This window comes from Neoarius graeffei, chromosome 21, assembly GCF_027579695.1.
Source record: "Neoarius graeffei isolate fNeoGra1 chromosome 21, fNeoGra1.pri, whole genome shotgun sequence".
Lineage (NCBI taxonomy): Eukaryota > Metazoa > Chordata > Actinopteri > Siluriformes > Ariidae > Neoarius > Neoarius graeffei.
The window spans coordinates 11,755,874-11,778,737 of NC_083589.1; the positions used below are offsets into that span (position 1 = coordinate 11,755,874).

General features: G+C 42.4%; 1 protein-coding gene across 6 annotated transcripts in view; it reads left to right on the forward strand.

Annotated features, from left to right (window-relative positions):
• Nucleotides 1-507: 507 nt before the first annotated feature.
• Nucleotides 508-22,864, forward strand: part of nrf1 (nuclear respiratory factor 1) — a 71,498-nt gene continuing 49,141 nt past the window's right edge. The window contains exons 1-5 of one of the 6 annotated variants that reach the window (XM_060903879.1): nucleotides 508-614; nucleotides 10,599-10,835; nucleotides 19,881-19,995; nucleotides 22,445-22,571; nucleotides 22,648-22,791. In XM_060903879.1, coding sequence (XP_060759862.1) covers nucleotides 10,622-10,835; nucleotides 19,881-19,995; nucleotides 22,445-22,571; nucleotides 22,648-22,791 — 600 coding nt within the window. In that variant the 5' untranslated portion in view covers nucleotides 508-614; nucleotides 10,599-10,621. Of the gene's footprint in view, nucleotides 615-7,141; nucleotides 7,651-9,979; nucleotides 10,836-19,880; nucleotides 19,996-22,444; nucleotides 22,572-22,647; nucleotides 22,792-22,864 lie in introns of those variants that run through there. The other 5 variants (XM_060903876.1, XM_060903875.1, XM_060903877.1 and 2 more) reach the window with 5 other exon arrangements.

Below are 22,864 nucleotides of genomic sequence, written 5' to 3' on the forward strand. Positions count from 1 at the left end.
AGAGAGAGAGAAGAGAAAGAGAGAAGAGAAGAGAGAGAACAGAAGAGAGAGAAGAGAAGAGAAGAGAAGAGAAGAGAAGAGAAGAGAGAGAAGAGAAGAGAGAGAACAGAAGAGAGAGAAGAGAAGAGAAGAGAAGAGAAGAGAAGAGAAGAGAAGAGAGAGAACAGAAGAGAAGAGAAGAGAAGAGAGAGAACAGAAGAGAAGAGAAGAGAAGAGAAGAGAAGAGAACAGAAGAGAAGAGAAGAGAAGGAGAGAGAGAGAACAGAAGAGAGAGAAGAGAAGAGAAGAGAAGAGAAGAGAAGAGAAGAGAGAGAACAGAAGAGAAGAGAAGAGAAGAGAGAGAACAGAAGAGAAGAGAAGAGAGAAGAGAAGAGAAGAGAGAGAGAACAGAAGAGAAGAGAAGAGAAGAGAAGAGAGAGAAGAGAAGAGAGAGAGGAGAAGAGAGCGCGGCGGAATGGATATTGTGAATGTTTCCAAACAGAAACTAAAGCGCACAGTGTGTGAGAGAGAGAGAGAGGGCGCGCGCGCTCCCTGTTCTTTGTCCTCCAGTGCAGGTCACTGTACTGTGAGCTCCGCCGCAGCGCGCAGGCCCGGAGTAGCGCAGCCGCTCTGAGGTTAGTACCCTACCGCGCAATCTCCAGTATTTGAGCCGTGGCGCAGCCGCAGCACCGAACCCGGCAGCGCGCTGCTCTGAGCAGCTGTGTGCGCTGTGTTAGCGCGCTGACTGAAGCCCACATGCCGGATCAGCGCGGCTTTTCTCCCTCCAGCCAGCAGCGCCACTTTCAGCAGGAATAGAGCAGAAATAAAGCCGCGGTTGTGTTTGTAGGCCGGGGCCTGGGATTAAAGCGCGCTCTTGCTCTGATGGCGGCTCCCAACCGGATCCTGCTAGCCAGCGAGCTAGCTGTGTGCTCTAGCTCCGGTCCTGTTCAGTGACCCGACCCGGTTCTACACGGACGCACACCGACTCTAACTTCATATCACAGCAATTATTCATCCCCTCTTTGGCTTTATTAATCCGTATCGCGGAATTATCGCGGAATTCCCGGTCCGACAGCTAACTAGCAACCAAGCTAAAGCTAACAAAACTTTTTGTAAACACGCACGGATTTTGTTTCACGGACAGATATATTAAATGTTCGGATATTGTTGAGGAAATGTAACGGAGCTGAGGAATGTCCTGGTGTTCGGCGGGGTTTTTATTTATTTTAATTAGCATTAGCGCCTGTTAGCCTAGCCTAGCTTAGCTTAGCTTAGCCTTAGTTTGTAAGTAACTTCTGTTCTGTTTAGGGTTGTTTTACAATCAGGGTCCGCAAGCTAAAAATCCCATTTAACGCTTATTATCTTCAATATCAAAAGACTTGACTAAATAAACTTGGTTGTTTATTGTAGCCCTGTGATAGCTCTATTTACCCTGCATGGTGATAACGTTATTTTTGGTGAATGTATGGCAATATGTGTCATATTTAGCAAAATTACTCGTGTCATTTAGAAAAAGTGCTTTTTTTGACCAAAAGGGACGCACTTAAATCATTCTTTATACCATAAAACACATATTTGGTTCCATATCATTGGAAACATAAAGTTTTAATATTGAACGCCAGTAAGTTTTCAGACTATTTTGATCAAATTAGTATGGAATTGTGTCAAAAAAAATGTTCTCTCCGAGACAGCTAATTTTCCAATATAAAATAACATATCTAAAATGATTATTTTCATCCTAAAATGTGGTCAAGATATTGGGACATAAATATTAGAGACAACTAACACAAAGCTTACAGCCTTATATTTAAAAGCACTAGTGGATTCTGAATTGTCAAAAAAAAAAGTCCTCTCTGAGAATCACTTCATTTGTTTCTTCCATCTTGCAGCAGGGCGGGACGGTGGTGTAGTGGTTAGCGCTGTCACCTCACAGCAAGAAGGTCCGGGTTCGAGCCCCGTGGCTGGCGAGGGCCTTTCTGTGTGGAGTTTGCATGTTCTCCCCGTGTCCGCGTGGGTTTCCTCCGGGTGCTCCGGTTTCCCCCACAGTCCAAAGACATGCAGGTTAGGTTAACTGGTGACTCTAAATTGACCGTAGGTGTGAATGTGAATGGTTGTCTGTGTCTGTTGCCGCTTTTCCACTACCAACGCGGCTGAGTTGGGCTAAGCCGTGCCGAGCTGAGTGGGGCTGTTGGAGTTGCATTTCGACTACAACCGTGCTGGATGGAAGTGGGTGGACACATTGGGTGGAGTTAGCGAAAGTGGGTGGACGTCACGTGATGTCGTTAGGCGGCACAAACAGTGACATCAGTGATCTTTTAAGCGGTAGTCTCACGACCCGGATAGTAAACAATAAACATGGAGTCGTTAGTGTTGCTGGTCTTGGTGCTGTGGCTTGTTGTCACCGACAACGCCAACAGATACTGGCAAGAGCGTATAGATGAGGCGAGGCGCATAAGGCTTCAGAAATTCTCATAATTCGTAATTCTTCTTCCGGGTTTATGGTGTTTACAGATCCCAGCGTGCTCGCGGGGCGTGTGTGGGCATGTGAGGACACTCCTCCTCGCCAATCAGTGCACAGGGGAGTGTCTGCTCACGCCCCTAGCCCCACTCGGCTCGGTTTGGCTCGCTTCAGCCCCACTCCAAAACGGTGCGAGTTTTGGGTGCTGAGTAGGGCTGAAGCGAGCTGAGTCATGCTGCTCTGAGGTAGTCGAAACGCGAGCCGTGTCGGGCTGAAGTGAGCTGAAAAAGGGTAGTGGAAAAGGGCCATTAGTGTCAGCCCTGTGATGACCTGGCGACTTGTCCAGGGTGTACCCCGCCTTTCGCCCGTAGTCAGCTGGGATAGGCTCCAGCTTGCCTGCGACCCTGTAGAACAGGATAAAGCGGCTACAGATAATGAGATGAGCTCTTATAGCAGATTACACAAAACTACCATAAAAAATTACCTGAAATCTGTTCTTTAACTTGTCCTTCACTTAAAAACTGGTCCAAGAACCAGTTTGAATCGCTTTGAATTTTGGACCCCTGTGACACTTTTGTACCCTGATTGTAAAACAACCCTTCAGTACTCGGTAGAAATCTGATTCGTGCACAGATCATGGAGGAGAGTTAGAAAGTTTTTAGCTTTAATACGTCTTCATTGAAGGGTTATGTTTATTATTAGCTAGAAAAGACATGATTAAGTCGGTGATGTTCTATCATTTCAGTTATTTCAATGAAGGTTCTCGGTTCTGTTGGTGTGGTGTGTCTGTGGGTTCTTTATCCCCAGTGTTCTGGGATCAGCCTCATCTCCACCTGGACCTCGATGTGGTGTTTACTGAAGACTCCAACAGTTTCTGTTTTTCTGGAGTTTGTCTCTGGGTTTTATTTTCCTCAGGATTAATGTGGAATAATCAGAACACTTTGCTGGGTTTTTTTTGTACATGTAGATCGGTGACGTAAAGAGATCTTTGTATGAAAATATTTAATAATAATGGTATGATCATGAGACGTTTTCATCGTTTCATGTTTTTAGTTTATATATATATATATATATATATATAAAATAATATAATATGGGCGGCACAGTGGTGTAGTGGTTAGCGCTGTCGCCTCACAGCAAGAAGGTCCGGGTTCGAGCCCCGGGGCCGGCGAGGGCCTTTCTGTGCGGAGTTTGCATGTTCTCCCCGTGTCCGCGTGGGTTTCCTCCGGGTGCTCCGGTTTCCCCCACAGTCCAAAGACATGCAGGTTAGGTTAACTGGTGACTCTAAATTGACCGTAGGTGTGAATGTGAGTGTGAATGGTTGTTTGTCTCTGTGTCGGCCCTGTGATGACCTGGCGACTTGTCCAGGGTGTACCCCACCTTTCGCCCGTAGTCAGCTGGGATAGGCTCCAGCTTGCCTGCGACCCTGTAGGACAGGATAAAGCGGCTAGAGATAATGAGATGAGATAATATAATATGAATATGACTGATTCCACGCTTATGGGTACTGAAATGGGGACATGAACTTATTTTTAAAAATTCACCTAAAACCATTTCTTTTTTTACCATCAGGTCACAAAACATGTAATCTTTAATGAATGATATGTTAAAAGATAACTTTAATTTTCTGAGATGTAATAAAAACATATTTATATGCCAAAGTCAAGCCTATGAGTTCCAAAATGATGTCTGTTACATTACTTCTGTTACGATTGTCCATCTCGCATCTGTTACAAATTAATTACAATCTAGCTCTATACCATGTTAATATTATTGAAAGAATGTGTATGTTTATTCTACTACACATGTTTATTAATTATATTTGCTAAAACATCACCTTCCTATGTTTCAAAAAGTAATTCTACATTGTTAAAATTGAGAATATATATGTCCACAACACTTCTGTTACGTTCTGACTTTGGCATATAAATGTTTTTATTACATCTCAGAAAATTAAAGTTATCTTTTAACATATCATTCATTAAAAATTACATGTTTTGTGACCTGATGGTAAAAAAAGAAATGGTTTTAGGTGAATTTTTAAAAATAAGTTCATGTCCCCATTTCAGTACCCATAAGCGTGGAATCACTCATATATATAAATAATATAGTGGCAGCTACAATTATGGACACCTTAACGATCTTTTGGCCGTTGCAAAAGTAGGAAAGACCTTTCAGTACGTAAACTGCGCATGAATAATTACTCAAACTCCCACTGGAGAAAAAAGGAGTTGATTCCCGATTACTTACTGTAGCGCATCAGATCACGTAACACCTTTGTCCACAATTATCGACACCCAGATGATTACTTCTAAAAAATAATAATTGGTATATGGTATTAAGTTAAAAGTTTTAACTTTACCTAGACTTATATTTAGTACAAAATATCTTTTTATATAAATATATCGATGTCTGTGCTTACGTAAATGAGGATAGTAATTCTGTTTGTAAACAAATGACTTTCATGTGGTTCCAATGTCAATTTCCTGTTGACATTAAACGTGTGTTTAGATACAAAATGGCAGCTGTCAAATGAAAGACGGAAACAAAGCAGGTTTCGACAAGGTCATGAAATATCGGTGAACTTGATCAGTAGAAACATGTCTTAACCTGCGTCAGAAAGTCTTTCTGTTCCACTTTCTACCCACTTCCGAAGTCTTTTCATAGATCGCGTTTTCTTACACTATGTTCAGACTGCAATCTGAAACGACCCATATCCGACTTGTTGTGAAATCCGATTTTTTTGTTCGGCCGTTCACATTACCAATTATATGAGACTTGTGTGCGATCTCCAATATGAACGGAAAACGACCCAAAAGTGTCCCGCATGCGCAAATTGACACGTAATAAGCACATCTACGTAATACGTAAACAAAAAAAAGCGCACTCTTCAAGTTTGCAAGTAAAGCATGGAGATGAGGCGAGACCTGGCGATGTGGTTTTTGTGGCGGCGGCGGAACTCACACAATAATCTGATTAATGTGGGCAGCAGACGAATGAGACCGAAGGTGTCAAATTACTGGAAATTTCCAGAACAATCTTATCTTGTAATACAGGATGGTTTAACATCCAGGTCCCTACCAAATCCACCATTAGCTTGATCAATTCTATAAAAGTCTATTTAAATTCTGAAAACTGTACAAATGTTGTTGTTTTCCACCAAAGAGGCGGGATTAGCCAACGCAGAATAGTGACGTTTGTCTCTTGTTGATGACGTGTAGGTCGCATGAATGCGACCTGTCCGGTCAGACTGCAGTCGCATGTGAAAATAACGGATATGCATCGGATTTAGGACCACATATCCAAGCGGCCTGGGTCGCATGTGAAAAAAAATCAGATCTGTGTTGTTCAGATTGTCAATAACAAATCGGATACAGGTCGCATATGGGCAAAAAAATCGGATATGGGTCGTTTCAGGGTGCAGTCTGAACGTAGTCTTAATCATTCGTCGTTGTTTTTGTATTAATTTCTAGTTTTGGAGTTTACCAATAAATGTCAACAGGAAATTGACATTGTAACCACATGAAAATCCAGGTCAAATGTCGCATGTCATTCCTCAAACCAAAATATAAAATGTCTACTGATGGTGTAATATGTGGTAGATATTTACAACAAACTGCAAAAAAAAAAAACCCTGAATATTTCAAGCATGTAATCTTTTATATGCGAGGAATTTAATTCCGGTCTAATTCTATTTACTGCAATCGGATTCCAAACCCTTTATCAACAATGTAACACAAAGATCGATCCATAACAGTTGTAAATGTCCCTTAATTCCACAGGGTGTCGATAACGGTGGACACCGGTGAAAGTCATCACTATTATCGACACCTCATGTGACTTCTCACACGCGATACAAAATGGCGACTGACAAACGAAAGAGACGGAAACAAAGCAGGTTTCGACAAGATCATGAAACGTTGGTGAATTTGATCAGTAAAAACATATCCATGATCTTTCCACCATGCTTACCTGCGATGATAATGTCCGGGTTTTCCGAAAAATTGCTGATTGTGCTAAAAAAAAAAAAAATATATCAAAGCGTGGGTCTTCCAGTTGATTGATTAACCAATAACAACTGTTGGAACTGAAACTCTCCTTTTGTAAAAAAAAAAAAAAAAAAATTACTGGTAAATCTGAAAAGGCGTCGATGTAATTGTAGCCGCCGCTCTACTCGTTTTTTTTTTTCTTCACTCCAAGTGATCTCCAGAGCTTTTTCGCAGTTTCCTTCTCATCCTGGATTTTGTGTCAGTCAGATTGAGCGCCGCCTGTACTGTATTTAGAGTAGAAACCGGTCATGAAAACATTCGTACGAACATCCTAACGTTAAACTACTGGAGGATACTGAGCATCCTGTTTTATCTCCACCAAGATCTATTTCTAAATTAAAATGTGCAATATCTCATCTCATTATCTGTAGCCGCTTTATCCTTCTACAGGGTCGCAGGCAAGCTGGAGCCTATCCCAGCTGACTACGGGCGAAAGGCAGGGTACACCCTGGACAAGTCGCCAGGTCATCACAGGGCTGACACATAGACACAGACAACCATTCACACTCACATTCACACCTACGCTCAATTTAGAGTCGCCAGTTAACCTAACCTGCATGTCTTTGGACTGTGGGGGAAACCGGAGCACCCGGAGGAAACCCACGCGGACACGGGGAGAACATGCAAACTCCGCACAGAAAGGCCCCCGCCGGCCACGGGGCCCGAACCCGGACCCTCTTGCTATGAGGCGACAGTGCTAACCACTACACCACCGTGCCGCCACAAAATATGCAATATTCACATTGAAAATGCTTAAAATACACTTCCTAATCGGAACAGGAATCGCAGACAGGAGATTAAGAGCAGCTTCTAGAGAAGCAGGATATGATGAAATGTGTAAAAGCACGACGCTCGTCTAGACCAGGGAGTTCATTGGTCCTGGAGGAACAGCTAGCGAGACAAACCGAGGTGTCAGTTGCTGTAGAAGTGTCCCATCACAGGAAGGGAGAGATCACTCTGATCATAAGATCATCAGAGGCCTCCTCTTGGTTTCTGTGATTGTTTTCTCTTGCAGGAGAGCCAGTAAACAAGTCCTGTGGTGATGCACGAGGAGTCATGAGGGATAAAACCTCATCCGTCAGGTCACTGATGAGGAGTCCTGCGCTCTAGTGGTTTCCCTGCTCGACCACGCCTACTCAGGAAGGGCTGTTCAGTCCCTGATTGGTTAGTGTAGTGGATGGTGCAGGATCGAGGGGTGGGAACCTGTGATCAGGGCACTTTGAGTACTTGCGTGCAGAAGTATGTGCTCAGATGAGTCGAGGTTCCTTGAAATGGAAGAAGTCTCAGGATGATCCTGAAGCATTTAGACATTATGTATAAATTGAGCCACTGTCTTATCAGTTGGATGATGGGGAGCACCAGAGGAATTCTCTCTGTGTTCGTAGCGGATGGCATCGAGGGACGATGTAATTTTTTCTTGGTCGCTGTGAATAAGGAAGAGCGACAAGAAAACACCAAAAACAATTTTTAAAAAAAGCACATCTACACTCTGGATGTGCACGAAATATCCATCATTCTCAATCATTTTCACTTCACGCCATATTTTCCAAGTTAAATTCTACAACCCCGATTACAAAAAAGTTGGGACAAATTGTAAATAAAAACGGAATGCAATGATGTGGAAGTTTCAAAATTCCATATTTTATTCAGAATAGAACATAGATGACACATCAAATGTTTAAACTGAGAAAATGCATCATTTAAAGAGAAAAATTAGGTGATTTCAAATTTCATGACAACACCACATCTCAAAAAAGTTGGGACAAGGCCATGTTTCCCACTGTGAGACATCCCCTTTTCTCTTTACAACAGTCTGTAAACGTCTGGGGACTGAGGAGACAAGTTGCTCAAGTTTAGGGATAGGAATGTTAACCCATTCTTGTCTAATGTAGGATTCTAGTTGCTCAACTGTCTTTAGGTCTTTTTTTGTCGTATCTTCCGTTTTATGATGCGCCAAATGTTTTCTATGGGTGAAAGATCTGGACTGCAGGCTGGCTAGTTCAGTACCCGGACCCTTCTTCTACGCAGCCATGATGCTGTAATTGATGCAGTATGTGGTTTGGCATTGTCATGTTGGAAAATGATCCCTGAAAGAGACGTCGTCTGGATGGGAGCATATGTTGCTCTAGAACCTGGATATACCTTTCAGCACTGATGGTGTCTTTCCAGATGTGTAAGCTGCCCATGCCACACGCACTAATGCAACCCCATACCATCAGAGATGCAGGCTTCTGAACTGAGCGCTGATAACAACTTGGGTTGTCCTTCTCCTCTTTAGTCCGAATGACACGGCGTCCCTGATTTCCATAAAGAACTTCAAATTTTGATTCGTCTGACCACAGAACAGTTTTCCACTTTGCCACAGTCCATTTTAAATGAGCCTTGGCCCAGAGAAGACGTCTGCGCTTCTGGATCATGTTTAGATACGGCTTCTTCTTTGAGCTATCGAGTTTTAGCTGGCAACGGCGGATGGCACGGTGAATTGTGTTCACAGATAATGTTCTCTGGAAATATTCCTGAGCCCATTTTGTGATTTCCAATACAGAAGCATGCCTGTATGTGATGCAGTGCCGTCTAAGGGCCCGAAGATCACGGGCACCCAGTATGGTTTTCGGGCCTTGACCCTTACGCACAGATTCTTCCAGATTCTCTGAATCTTTTGATGATATTATGCACTGTAGATGATGATATGTTCAAACTCTTTGCAATTTTACACTGTCGAACTCCTTTCTGATATTGCTCCACTATTTGTTGGTGCAGAATTAGGGGGATTGGTGATCCTCTTCCCATCTTTACTTCTGAGAGCCGCTGCCACTCCAAGATGCTCTTTTTATACCCAGTCATGTTAATGACCTATTGCCAATTGACCTAATGAGTTGCAGTTTGGTCCTCCAGCTGTTCCTTTTTTGTACCTTTTAACTTTTCCAGCCTCTTATTGCCCCTGTCCCAACTTTTTTGAGATGTGTTGCTGTCATGAAATTTCAAATGAGCCAATATTTGGCATGAAATTTCAAAATGTCTCACTTTTGACATTTGATATGTTGTCTATGTTCTATTGTGAATACAATATCAGTTTTTGAGATTTGTAAATTATTGCATTCCGTTTTTATTTACAATTTGTACTTTGTCCCAACTTTTTTGGAATCGGGGTTGTAAGCAAAGTCAGAAAATCCATACCAGGTGAAAATCAAAAGAACATTTTGTTAAGCATGTAGTTATAATAAACTTTTTTGTTTGTTTTTAATTTGGAATGTCAAGTTGTAAATCCTGATAAAACAGTGCCGAGTTACTCCAGAAGCATCGTAGCACGAAGCTCATCGTTAAATGGTAGAGCAAGCATCACAATGAACACACACTCTTTTCTAGTTAAGACGCTCTTAGCGTTAAGAGGCTTTTGGGGAAACCCACCCCCAGATTTGTAATATTCACCTCCGCCATACAGTGCCTTCTTTTGTGCCAGTGTTGACTTCATCATGAAGAAGTAATTCAATTTTAGCAAACTGATTAAAATAATAATAATAAAAACCAGTTCCCAGTAATAGGTTACCTCTGTAGCGCCTGGCTACTGGTTTCTTCCCATCAGTCTCTGAACATGATGCAGTGATGGTTTATGATGTTCTTGTGCTGAGGTGTGTAAATGTGTCTACGTGTCTGAGTCCCTGTATAATTCATAAAGATAAACACGTCTGGGATAAGTGTATCGTAGTTGTTTAGTTGTGTTCCAACCCGAACAAGCAGTCGTCTGAGTTTTAAGTTTCCCTCCACCACCGCCAGAGGGCGACGTAATCCACACTCAAGTCTGAGAAGCACAAGCTGTGAAGTTATTTGGCTCTTACAGCTTCGCACGTTGAGTCAAAATCGTCTCTCATACGAGAATTAGTCAGGCGTTCGTAATGAATTAACGCTTGTTTACGTGAGTAATAATGCACAGTCTTGAAATACACACGAGACGCTACGTAGGGGGTAACGGAAGCGTGAAACGTACACAACACTGTGCCTTATTTATTGTAGGTCTATTTTAAAGTGTCTGTGTTTTAAAGATAGTCTGTCCTTACAGTGTTACTCCTTTAACTGGCGCTGTGTGTGTGTGTGTGTGTGTGTGTGTTAGTTAGTTTAAGGAAAGCTGTATGAAGTGATGGACGACCACACGGTACATCAGGCGGAGCACATGACCACCATCGAGGCCCATGCTGTTTCTCAGCAGGTTCACGTGTCCACTTACACAGAGCACAGCATGCTCAGCGCTGACGAGGACTCGCCGTCGTCCCCTGACGATGACACGTACGATGACTCCGACATCCTAAACTCAGCAGGAACAGATGAGGTTACAGCACATTTGGCGGCTGCAGGTACAACACGCTCAGCAACGAAAAGTAAAAGCCGGGGGGCGGAAAGGCATCACTTGAAGTGTTTAGTCGTGCTTTTCAGGTGACGAAAATCCCGACTAGGACGTGCAACAAAGAAGGGTTACATTCACAGGAGAATTTTAAACGTTTACAGATCAGTACTTTATGTATTAGTAGTTTGGGTCGAAAGCAAAAGTGAGGCATACATAAATATTCTGGATGGTGGGAGGAAGGAATGTGAACTTGTTCCACTAAACGTCATCTCACCCACACGTGCGTCATTCCCATTACTCCTTCCTGCCACGCCACCACTCTATTCAAACCGGCTCCCTGTAAAGTCTACCAAAAGGAGATACGCAGAACTTTTATTTTTAAATACATTTCTGAGTGGATAGTATCTCCATCCTTGACTCTTGTATGCTGCATAAATGGGAATAAAAATGTATATTTGTGAGAGTTAAAATCGACCGCAAAGTTGGCATTCGAGCTGCCCCGCTGAGCCAGCCAGCCCTGAGTGCGTGACGTCACAGCAGGAACCGGTGCTATAGACCAAAGCCAGACTCGGCAGGTGAGAGTGGTTGCAGTGGCCCCTTCGTTCGGATTTATTAGAGAGTCTTCAGATTCCTCAGCTCGTAGTACATCTGACTGCGATAGTCCTGAAATTGGAGTGTGTGTACATGCTACTGCTACAGTTAGGTCCATAAATATTTGGACAGAGACAACATTTTTCTAATTTTGGTTCTGTACATTACCACAATGAATTGTGAACAAAACAATTCAGATGCAGTTGAAGTTCAGACTTTCAGCTTTAATTCAGTGGGTTGAACAAAATGATTGCATAAAAATGTGAGGAACTAAAGCATTTTTAAACACAATCCCTTCATTTCAGGGGCTCAAAAGTAATTGGACAAATTAAATAATTATAAATAAAATGTTCATTTCTAATACTTGGTTGAAAACCCTTTGTTGGCAATGACTGCCTGAAGTCTTGAACTCATGGACGACATCAGATGCTGTGTTTCCTCCTTTTTAATGCTCTGCCAGGCCTTTACTGCAGCGGTTTTCAGTTGCTGTTTGTTTGTGGGCCTTTCTGTCTGAAGTTTAGTCTTTAACAAGTGAAATGCATGCTCAGTTGGGTTGAGATCAGGTGACTGACTTGGCAATTCAAGAATATTCCACTTCTTTGCTTTAATAAACTCCTGGGTTGCTTTGGCTTTATGTTTTGGGTCATTGTCCATCTGTATTATGAAACGCCGACCAATCATTTTGGCTGGATTTGAGCACACAGTATGTCTCTGAATACCTCAGAATTCATCCGGCTGCTTCTGTCCTGTGTCACATCATCAATAAACACTAGTGACCCAGTGCCACTGGCAGCCATGCATGCCCAAGCCATCACACTGCCTCTGCTGTGTTTTACAGATGATGTGGTATGCTTTGGATCATGAGCTGTACCACGCCTTCGCCATACTTTTTTCTTTCCATCATTCTGGTAGAGGTTGATCTTGGTTTCATCTGTTCAAAGAATGTTCTTCCAGAACTGTGCTGGCTTTTTTAGATGTTTTTTAGTGAAGTCCAATCTAGCCTTTTTATTCTTGAGGCTTATGAGTGGCTTGCACCGTGCAGTGATCCCTCTGTATTTACTTTCATGCAGTCTTCTCTTTATGGTAGATTTGGATATTGATACGCCTACCTCCTGGAGAGTGTTGTTCACTTGGTTGGCTGTTGTGAAGGGGTTTCTCTTCACCATGGAAATTATTCTGCGATCATCCACCACTGTTGTCTTCTGTGGGCGTCCAGGTCTTTTTGCACTGATGAGTTCACCAGTGCTTTCTTTCTTTCTCAGGATGTACCAAACTGGAGATTTTGCCACTCCTAATATTGTAGCAATTTCTCGGATGGTTTTTTTTTCTGTTTTCGCAGCTTAAGGATGGCTTGTTTCTCCTGCATGGAGAGCTCCTTTGACCACGTTTTCTTCACAGCAAAATCTTCCAAATGCAAGCACCACACCTCAAATCAACTCCAGGCCTTTTATCTGCTTAATTGAGAATGACATAACGAAGGAATTTCCCACACCTGCCCATGAAATAGCCTTTGAGTCAATTGTCCAATTACTTTTGGTCCCTTTAAAAACAGGGTGGCACATGTTAAGGAGCTGAAACTCCTAAACCCTTCATCCAATTTGAATGTGGATACCCTCAAATGAAAGCTAAAAGTCTGGACTTTATGTCCATATCCATTATATAACTATAACTTGAATATGTTTCAGTAAACAGGTAAAAAAACAAAATTTGTGTCAGTGTCCAAAAATATATGGACCTAAATGTATATACATGTAGAACCGTATCAGTTCGAGCCATCAGAAAGTGAATCTGATAGTAACACGTCGGCCACGGAGGCCCCCACCGTATGAAATAAAGCCGTCTAGAGAATTGGATGGAATTGAACTGACAGTCTCATGTGACTCTTATTAAAACAGGATAGGTGTTATAACTTATGCAGCATACATGTACATGCATACATTTCCACTGATAAAGCGTAAAAGGCTAATTAAATAATCAGGTGAACGGAGACAATCACATTCTGAAGCAAATTAAATAATCTTGTACCGGTAACTTAAACACCGTTGGATGTATTAATCTAAATGCAGGTAAACAAGTAGTAGTGTTGTGTAACCAAATGAGAGTCGCATCTTACCCGTCTGTGTTCTCGCTTCTTGAAGGCCGAGCTTGTGGCTGATTGTTTTGAAACAATCTGACTTTCAGTTTTCCATTCATTCGATTTTTTCCACGTAAGGGCGAGATATTGCTGCTGAGGCAAGCATATTCAGCAGAAAGGGGGGGAAAAAAGCATATCCAGCAGAGAAATATGATGACTGGTCCACTCATTCTCCATTTTCTCCATACTGAGTACTCCGCCATTACTGCTCGGCTCACACTCCGGGAGAACTGGTGCAACTGAACTTACTTTCCTTTTCTTGTAGTTTTCTTTTCCTTTAATTGTTAGTACTGCACCCTCTTTCAGTACGGGCTTATAGCCAGCGCTCCTCAACAGGTCAGAGGTCTCGTACGAGTCTTCAGTAAAATGTGCAGAGCACTTCGTAGGCGTCCAACCCGTGAACTTCTCGCAAAACGCATCCAAATCTTTGCAGTTTGAACATTCTTGGGCCATGAATGCGACGTAAATCCACCTTCTGTCATGTTGCTGCACCCGCCAGCAACACATTTACGTGGCATGGCGATAAATTAGCTCAAAATGGAGGATCGAAGTTGCAGTCAGCTCTGTGTTTTAGTATAACGGAAATGACGATGGAGACCGATAGACTTCCTGCTGTGACATTACGGATGTCAAGGTCATTCACTCAGGCCACTACCTATATGAATCATTTTAATCGTAAAAATTATGATATTAGATTTACTGTTGACACTTAAAACTATTCCGATGCCGTTCTTGAGGTCTCAAAAGGCATTTATAAACAAAAAGTGAGGCCATGGCTCTGCGTATCTCCTTTAAAGCCATTGAATATTTCACACATCTCTAAGCAGTAAAGTAAGTCACTATTCAGTTGCTTAGACCTGTTGAGTCACATGACTGTGGGACGCTACAGTTTCCGTATTTTGTACATTTTAAACCAAACTACTTCGCCCTGATCACTTTTATTCTATGATGAAATGTTTCTATCCTGATGGGAGTGGTCTCTTCCAGGATGACCCCGCCTCCATCCACAGAGCAGAGTAGCTCACTGAATGGGTTGATGAGTATGAAAACGATGGCAGGCTTTGGACTGAAGCGTTAGCGTCCACCACCATCGTCAAAAAACACTAACGGAATAGAACATGGCCGGAGGAGTTTCATCGCTCCGGGCACTTTAAAGGTGTTCTAGTGGCCTGAGACTGGGTTTTCGTCCTCTGAAAGTATTGGAACAGCAAGGTCAGTTGACTTCTTGTTGCTCTCCACTGAAGACATTTGGGTTTGAGATCAGAAGACGAACACGAGACGACAGATCAGAGTTTAGTTTTTGTTTCCTGGGAATTGCATCTCGATGTGTTCTTCAACTTACCGTCTCCTCTTGATTTTTTGATCTCAATCCCAAATGTCTTCACTCTAGAGCCGGAACAGGCCTTGATGTTCCAATACTTTCTGAGGGGATGTATACATCGCAGGCAGTGATATACACTCGCCGGCCACTTTTTTTTTTTTTTAGGAACACCCATACTGTTTGATGCGGTTCTCTAATCAGCCAATCCTTCAACAGCAGCACAGCGCATCAAATCATGCAGATAGACATCAAGAGCTTCAGTTAATGTTCACACGTCAGAATGGGGAAAAATTGTGATCTCACAGTGAAGTGTGACTTTCTTTCAGTCAGTGCGTTTACATGCACATCCAAATCGAGCTGCTGTCGGTAATCGAGCTAAGGGTCCCAGCAGGGGTGCCAGAGAAATCCAATCCTACATGCACACAAGGAAATCGAGCTATTATGTGAGGTACATTGTGCACCCGAGCCACAGGTGGCGCTACACGCCCCATCGTGTTGGTACACTTCCGGTTGTCGTCATGAAGAAGAGCTATTCAAGAGTATAAACAAAGTTATCAGTTCCGTGTTCACAAGAAGAACGACGACGAGGACAGCAACCAGGGCTTAATTTGAGCCGGAACATGACGGAACAAGATCCGTAACCTCCGTTGTCGGATCCGGCAGCTATTTTCATTTCATTCGGTGTTCCGGCAGCTATTTAAATGGATCAGATCACCTCCGTGACCATCACAAAGGGGAAAAAATCAAACAATAAATTAAATAAGTAAATAAAAATTTGTTTAGTGTTCGGTTTTGATTTTGATATCTGTTGTTGATTTCTCTCCTATGACATCCACAAAATCTATGCGAAAGGGGAAGAGGGAGGGACATGGGGTGTATACTTCCGCTCAGTAGAACACCGGGTTTTTTTGTAGCCGTTAGCTTGCGCTGTGGAAAAAATGGCAAAAAAACAAGAAAGCTTACTAAAATTTTTAAAATGAATTCTCCAACTTGTTTTGTAAACCCTTTATTTCTTAACTATTACTTGAATTGATTGCACTTATGTTTGCTGGCACTGCTTTTAATGAGCAGGAGAAAAACAGGGAGGGCTCGGAAAATGACCACAGGTCGGAATCGAACCCGGGTCCCCGGATTTATGGTATGGCACCTTACCCACCTGAGCCACGAAGTCCCGCTGGCACTGCTTTTAAATCCCCTACTTAAATCCTTAAAATGAGTCATTTAACTCATGTCTTGTGATCTGATCTCCAATGGTGAAATAAACCGGTTGTGATACGAGTACAGTCTGTTATTTTAGAAGATAAATTTAATATATAATTTAATATATAGCCTAATAAAAAATATTTTATAACATATCACGACATATTACTGTCTGTAACTGTTCGTCACTAAAGCGTTTTCTAAGATCATAGTGTCTGATATTATTATTATTATTATTATTATTATTATATTTTTTTTTTTACACATACAATAGGCGTGTGTGTGTAAAGTTATAGTAAACCACCCCCCGCCTTTTTTTTTTTTTTGAGTCGCCGGACCCACCCACCTCCTGCGTTCCGGGACCTCCCGCTTCACAAATTAAGCACTGACAGCAACATCGAGATACATACATACATACATACATACATATATATATATATATATATATATATATATATATATATATATATATATATATATACATACACACAGTGGTGCTTGAAAGTTTGTGAACCCTTTAGAATTTTCTATATTTCTGCATAAATATGACCGAAAACATCATCAGATTTTCACACAAGTCCTAAAAGTAGATAAAGAGAACCCAGTTAAACACATGAGACAAAAAGATTATACATGGTTATTTATTTATTGAGGAAAAGGATTCAATATTGCATATCTGTGAGTGGCAAAAGTATGTGAACATCTCAGATTAGAAGTTAATTTGAAGGTGAAATTAGAGTCAGGTGTTTTCAATCAATGGGATGACAATCAGGTGTGAGTGGGCACCCTGTTTAATTTAAAGAACAGGTACAGTATCTATCAAAGTCTGATCTTCACAACACGTTTGTGGAAGTGTATCATGGCACGAACAAAGGAGATTTCTGAGGACCTCAGAAAAAGCGTTGTTGATGCTCATCAGGCTGGAAAAGGTTACAAAACCATCTCTAAAGAGTTTGGACTCCACCAATCCACAGTCAGACAGATTGTGTACAAATGGAGGTAATTCAAGACCATTGTTACACTCACCAGGAGCGGTTGACCAACAAAGATCACTCCAAGAGCAAGGTGTGTAATAGTCAGCGAGGTCACAAAGGTCCTCAGGGTAACTTCTAAGGCAGCTGGGCCATAGAAGGTTCACGCTGCATGCTGCACACTACACGCTACACGCGTGTAAAGAAAAGTGGACAAACGTAGCATGACTTGCTCTGGGCCATAGAACGGCGTGCACGCTGCACACTTCACGCGTGAAGCGAGAAATGAACATGCACACTTTTTTCTAGGCGTGAAGATGGAAATTCCAGTCAATGCATGCGGTCACCGCCGCGCCAGCCAATCAGAACGGGTCTAGGGAGATAACTCTATGCTTTCAGGGGAAAACTTCAGAAAAAATATAATTGAATGGTATAACTGAAAAATAGTTCTTCATCGGGATTGTCAAGCAGATTATAGAATGTTCGGTGAAATTCACCACGGGTTTCTCTCAGAAGGAAGTGTTCCCGGCTCCAAATTCTGTTCCTTTTTCTCTTCCTCTGTCTCAGTAAAAGCAGAATGAGGCAATCGTCGTCATCCGAAGAGTCCATATTGTTGGTTACTCAGTCAAAGTAGAACAGACGCAACACGTGAACATCCAAGCATGAAGTTTAATGGCCCAGGGTCCGGTTCTTCACGTGAACGTGTAGCGTGCAGCATGCAGCGTGCAGCGTGAACCTTCTATGGCCCAGCTGCCTAAGCAACTGAAGGCCTTTCTTACATTAGCTAATGTCAATGTTCATGAGTCCAGCATCAGGAGAACACTGAACAACAATGGTGTGCATGGCAGGGTTGCAAGGAGAAAACCACTGCTCTCCAAAAAGAACATTACTGCTCGTCTGCAGTTTGCTAAAGATCACATGGACAAGCCAGAAGGCTATTGGAAAAATGTTTTGTGGACGGATGAGACCAAAATAGAACTTTTTGGTTTAAATGAGAAGCGTTATGTTTGGAGAAAGGAAAACACTGCATTCCAGCATAAGAACCTTATCCCATCTGTGAAACATGGTGGTGGTAGTATCATGGTTTGGGCCTGTTTTGCTGCATCTGGGCCAGGACGGCTTGCCATCATTGATGGAACAATGAATTCTGAATTATACCAGCGAATTCTAAAGGAAAATGTCAGGACATCTGTCCATGAACTGAATCTCAAGAGAAGGTGGGTCATGCAGCAAGACAACGATCCTAAGCACACAAGTCGTTCTACCAAAGAATGGTTAAAGAAGAATGAAGTTAATGTTTTGGAATGGCCAAGTCAAAGTCCTGACCTTAATCCAATGGAAATGTTGTGGAAGGACTTGAAGCGAGCAGTTCATGTGAGGAAACCCACCAACATCCCAGAGTTGAAGCTGTTCTGTATGGAGGAATGGGCTAAAATTCCTCCAAGCCGGTGTGCAGGACTGATCAACAGTTACCGCAAACGTTTAGTTGCAGTTATTGCTGCACAAGGGGGTCACACCAGATACTGAAAGAAGAGGTTCACATACTTTTGCCACTCACAGATATGTAATAATGGATCATCGTCCTCAATAAGTAAATGACCAAGGATAATATTTTTGTCTTAGTTGTTTAACTGGGTTCTCTTTATCTACTTTTAGGACTTGTGTGAAAATCTGATGATGTCCAGGTTATATTTATGCAGAAATATAGAAAATTCTAAGGGTTCACAAACTTTCAAGCACCACTGTGTGTGTGTGTGTGTGTGTGTATATGTGTGTGTGTGTATATATATATATATATATATATATATATATATATATATATATATATTCAACTCCTTAAGCTGAATGAGCATGAACTCTATCTCCTCATTGCTCCAGAAGTGCACGTTTCTATTACTGTTGTCATGCCGACCGAGGCTGTTGTGTTTCCCGCTTGTGGTCTCGTCACTTCCGGAAGGGGCAGTGCTGAAGTAAGTAGCTCGACTACGTAGCTCAATAGGGTTACATGTACTAATTAGCTCGGCTACAATCGCATAATCTAGGTCACGTAGCTCGATTACGAGAAATCCAGTTCAGTTCGAGTTCAGCCGAGCTAAGGTGTTTCCATGGCATTTAGAACTTCGATTTCAGTCGAGCTACGGCAGAAATTTGATTTTCTCTATGTGCATGTAAACGCACTGACTGTGGCATGGGTGTTGGTTTGAGCCAGATGGGCTGCTAGTTTGAGTATTTCAGAAACGGTTGATCTCCTCCTGGGGTTTTCACACACAACAGTCTCTCGAGTTTACACAGATAGAATGGTGCGAAAACCAAAAAACATCGAGTGAGGGAGTGAGCAATGACAGTTCTGTGGGTGGAAACAAACGCCTTGTTTATAAGAGAGGTCAGAGGGAAATGGCCAGGTTGGTTCGAGTTTTTTTGCCAGGAAGGATATAGTAACTCAGATAATCACTCTTTACAACCGTGGTAAACAGAAAAGCATCTCAGCATGTAATAGAAAACAGAAGACCACATTGAGTTCCACTCCATTCAACAAGAAGTTCCTATTAAAGTGGCCGGTGAGTATATAGTGCTTCGTTGCCGTCACAGATGTTCTGATTAAATACACCTCCAAACAGAAATGTTTCCACTCAGCAGGATGGTTTCATTTGTTTCTCTGATTATTCGCATATTTCAAGTTTATTGAAGTAACGTATGCGGGTGATTACGGATAACATTTGGGCAAATGTTATATCTTAAAGAGTCGTGTTAAAGTGTGCTGTTGATTTTTAATAGAAATAATTTATTCTGAAGCCAGTTTGTAAGTCGTTGCTGTTACACCTATAAACAAACCTTCAGGTCCAGTCGGCATGGCTGCCGCCGCTGCTGTGGCAACAGGGAAGAAACGCAAGAGACCACACATCTTTGAGTCCAATCCATCAATACGCAAAAGACAGCAGACTCGCCTGCTCAGGTGAGATTGGTGCTTTACATTGTTCTTGGGTTTCAGTGATTTCACTTCCGGTAAAACAGCTGGTGGTCGAGCAAACAACTAGCGATAACTTATCAGAGTACGCTCTGGAAGCCACTTCTCGCTTTAGATCTATTCGGAAGATTGCTGTGTGCAATGGAATCGACCCCGACAGTCTGGGAAAGAAGGATTTGTCGTACGATCTCGAAAACTATGCTTCAGTCAAGTTCCGTGACATCTTGAACTATCTGGTGTTGCAGACGTCCTTCTACACCGCAAAACAGATGAAAGCGTGGAAGAGTATGGAGGCTCACAATTTTTCCTATGTGGCTGGGTAAAGGACCTCGGGATCAAGTCGCTGCCGAATGAATCCTGTATTGTTTTTGCCCGTGTGAGTTTTTTTTTTTTAAGCTTTTCGTTCATTAGGGTTGGGCAGTATCCAAATTTTGATACCTTTAAACTGTCTCTGTGTTTTCCCGGGGTATACGGTATTACCGAGAAAAAAATAATATTTTGTTTCGGCCTACTGTGTAACGTGCGCCTATACCGGCGGACCTTGTCCAGACCTGCGCCTATGTCTCAAATGTACTATTTAAAAGCAGCGTAGCGAATTGTGTGCATTGTGGTATGGATTAAGCAGCAAAGCGAATTTTGTGCATTGATGAATGGATTAAGAGATATTTCAAAGCATCACACAACTCTTCCTTCATCTTGAAAATAGCATTCAACTGTCGTTTACACATGTCTGCGTTGAAACGCCATTTGCAGCACTATTTCACCTACTCCATCAAAAAAAAGTACACGATGAGCAGGATCATACCCTTTCAAGCATGGGAAATAAAAAAAAAGAAAAGAAAAAGAATCAACCAACACCCCGTTTAGACTGCGCGATAAACCATATTCTTCAGCGCAAATGAGGCGAACCTAATTCAAATGCGTGATAGCTGCACAAGGCAAAATCATATGGGCCCACGTCATGCCATTGCGGGGAAATTAATAATCAAATGGCCTTACCTTGCTTAAAACGTTGTCTCGATCACATAACTCCTTACAATTATTCCACTTAAATCCATACGGTTTAACACACCCAACAAAGATAGCAAGCGCATTGCTAATTCCCACCAGAAACCGAACAGTTTACGCTACGATGTTTTCTTCCGTTTCTTCAGTAGATGACATTTCAAACGTTTATTACCCACATCCCAAATGTCATACGTTATATTATTTTACCTTGTTGTTACTCATGTAACCTACTCAAAACACTCAGATTGGAGGTGTTCCCCTCTCGCGCCGTGACCGTCTTCCGTCTTCTTACATACTTTACACACAGCTTCATCTGTGTTTGCTGGCTCTCCCTTTTCGTTTGGTTTGAAACCAAAATACTGCCACACTGCCGATGTTGTGTTTTTTTTTTTTTGCCACTAACTCGTTATCTTGACTTGCCATCTTTCAACTGCGGTCTCAGTCTCTTGCGAAGCTCTCTGTCAGACTCCAAATGTCACGCAGGTTGCCATGGTCACGACATAAACAACCCTGCACGCGATGAGAACTTCTTTAGGAAATTGATAGAATTAGTGAAAATACGATCACACAGTTATTCGGGATGATCTTCAATTTATTATTTTATATTATGACCTCATGTACTCCATATTTATTTAGATATTATATATTTTTTTTAAATGACGGTAATGAGACCGATACCGTTGGTACTTTTGGATACCTCGGGATACCTTCTTACCGTAATACCGTCCAACCCTATCGTTCATGTCTTTCCAACGAAGCGCAAAGAAACATCAGTTGGCTTGATTCTTCCTCGTCTCTCACGTAAATCATCAGAAACCCCTTTAAAGACCCGGATCTTAGTTAAACAAGACGGAGATGAAGTGGTCACGGCGCGTTGTAACTGTACGGCTGGGGAAGAATTTTGTCGCGACCTTCATGCATATGGACTTTGTGAGGAGGAAACAAAGAAACAGCTGGGGACTTTAGCGCTTCGGGGCTAAAAAGAAAAAAAGTACCGTAAAATAACGACGCACAGCAAGAAAAGTACTTGGGGAAATACAAACCTTTCACCAAGTGATCACTGCAAAATCGAGCACGCTTCGACTCGGCTCCCTTCGATTTCACTGAAAAGCCGCCTTTCTCGACGCCTTTTTGTGAAACCCTGTGTTCGTTCACCCTTTTTTTTTTAATTAGTTCACGGGGAACCCTGAAGAAACTTTGATCGGTTTCACGGTTTTATCAATTCAAACAACGCAAGCATCTTCTCCGTACAAACGCTTTGTCGAATGAGCTTTGGTCGACCACCAGCTAAAGTTTTGAATAACTAACGAGGCGGATGTGACGTCACGCGAAACCCAGCAACTGAGCGCTGACTGATTCTGGGGGACTGAGCCCTTCAATACCAACACGGAGAGAGTTTTTAAATCTTAAAGACAGGTCTTATCTCTAGGAAGTTGAGAGCAACACTGGATGAATACACCACACGGGTCGGTCAGCAGGCCATCGTCCTCTGCATCTCTCCGTCGAAGCCCAATGCCGTGTTTAAGGTGTTTGGTGCTGCTCCACTCGAGAATGTGGTAAGTGTGCCATCTCTAGTTTCTTTGTCTCGGTGCATTTAGCTTTCATACTTCTCAAACTGTGTCATTTCTGCAGGTCAGAAAGTATAAAAGTATGATTCTGGAGGATCTGGAAAATGCTCTCGCTGAACACGCACCACCCGGGGGCGGAGACCTGAGCTCTGAACTACCTCCACTTACCATTGATGGCATCCCAGTGTCCGTGGATAAAATGACACAGGTGGGACAGACCAGACCAGACCAGCAGATGGCACTACAGGGCAGACACTCATTTCTCACAGTCCCATGTCACA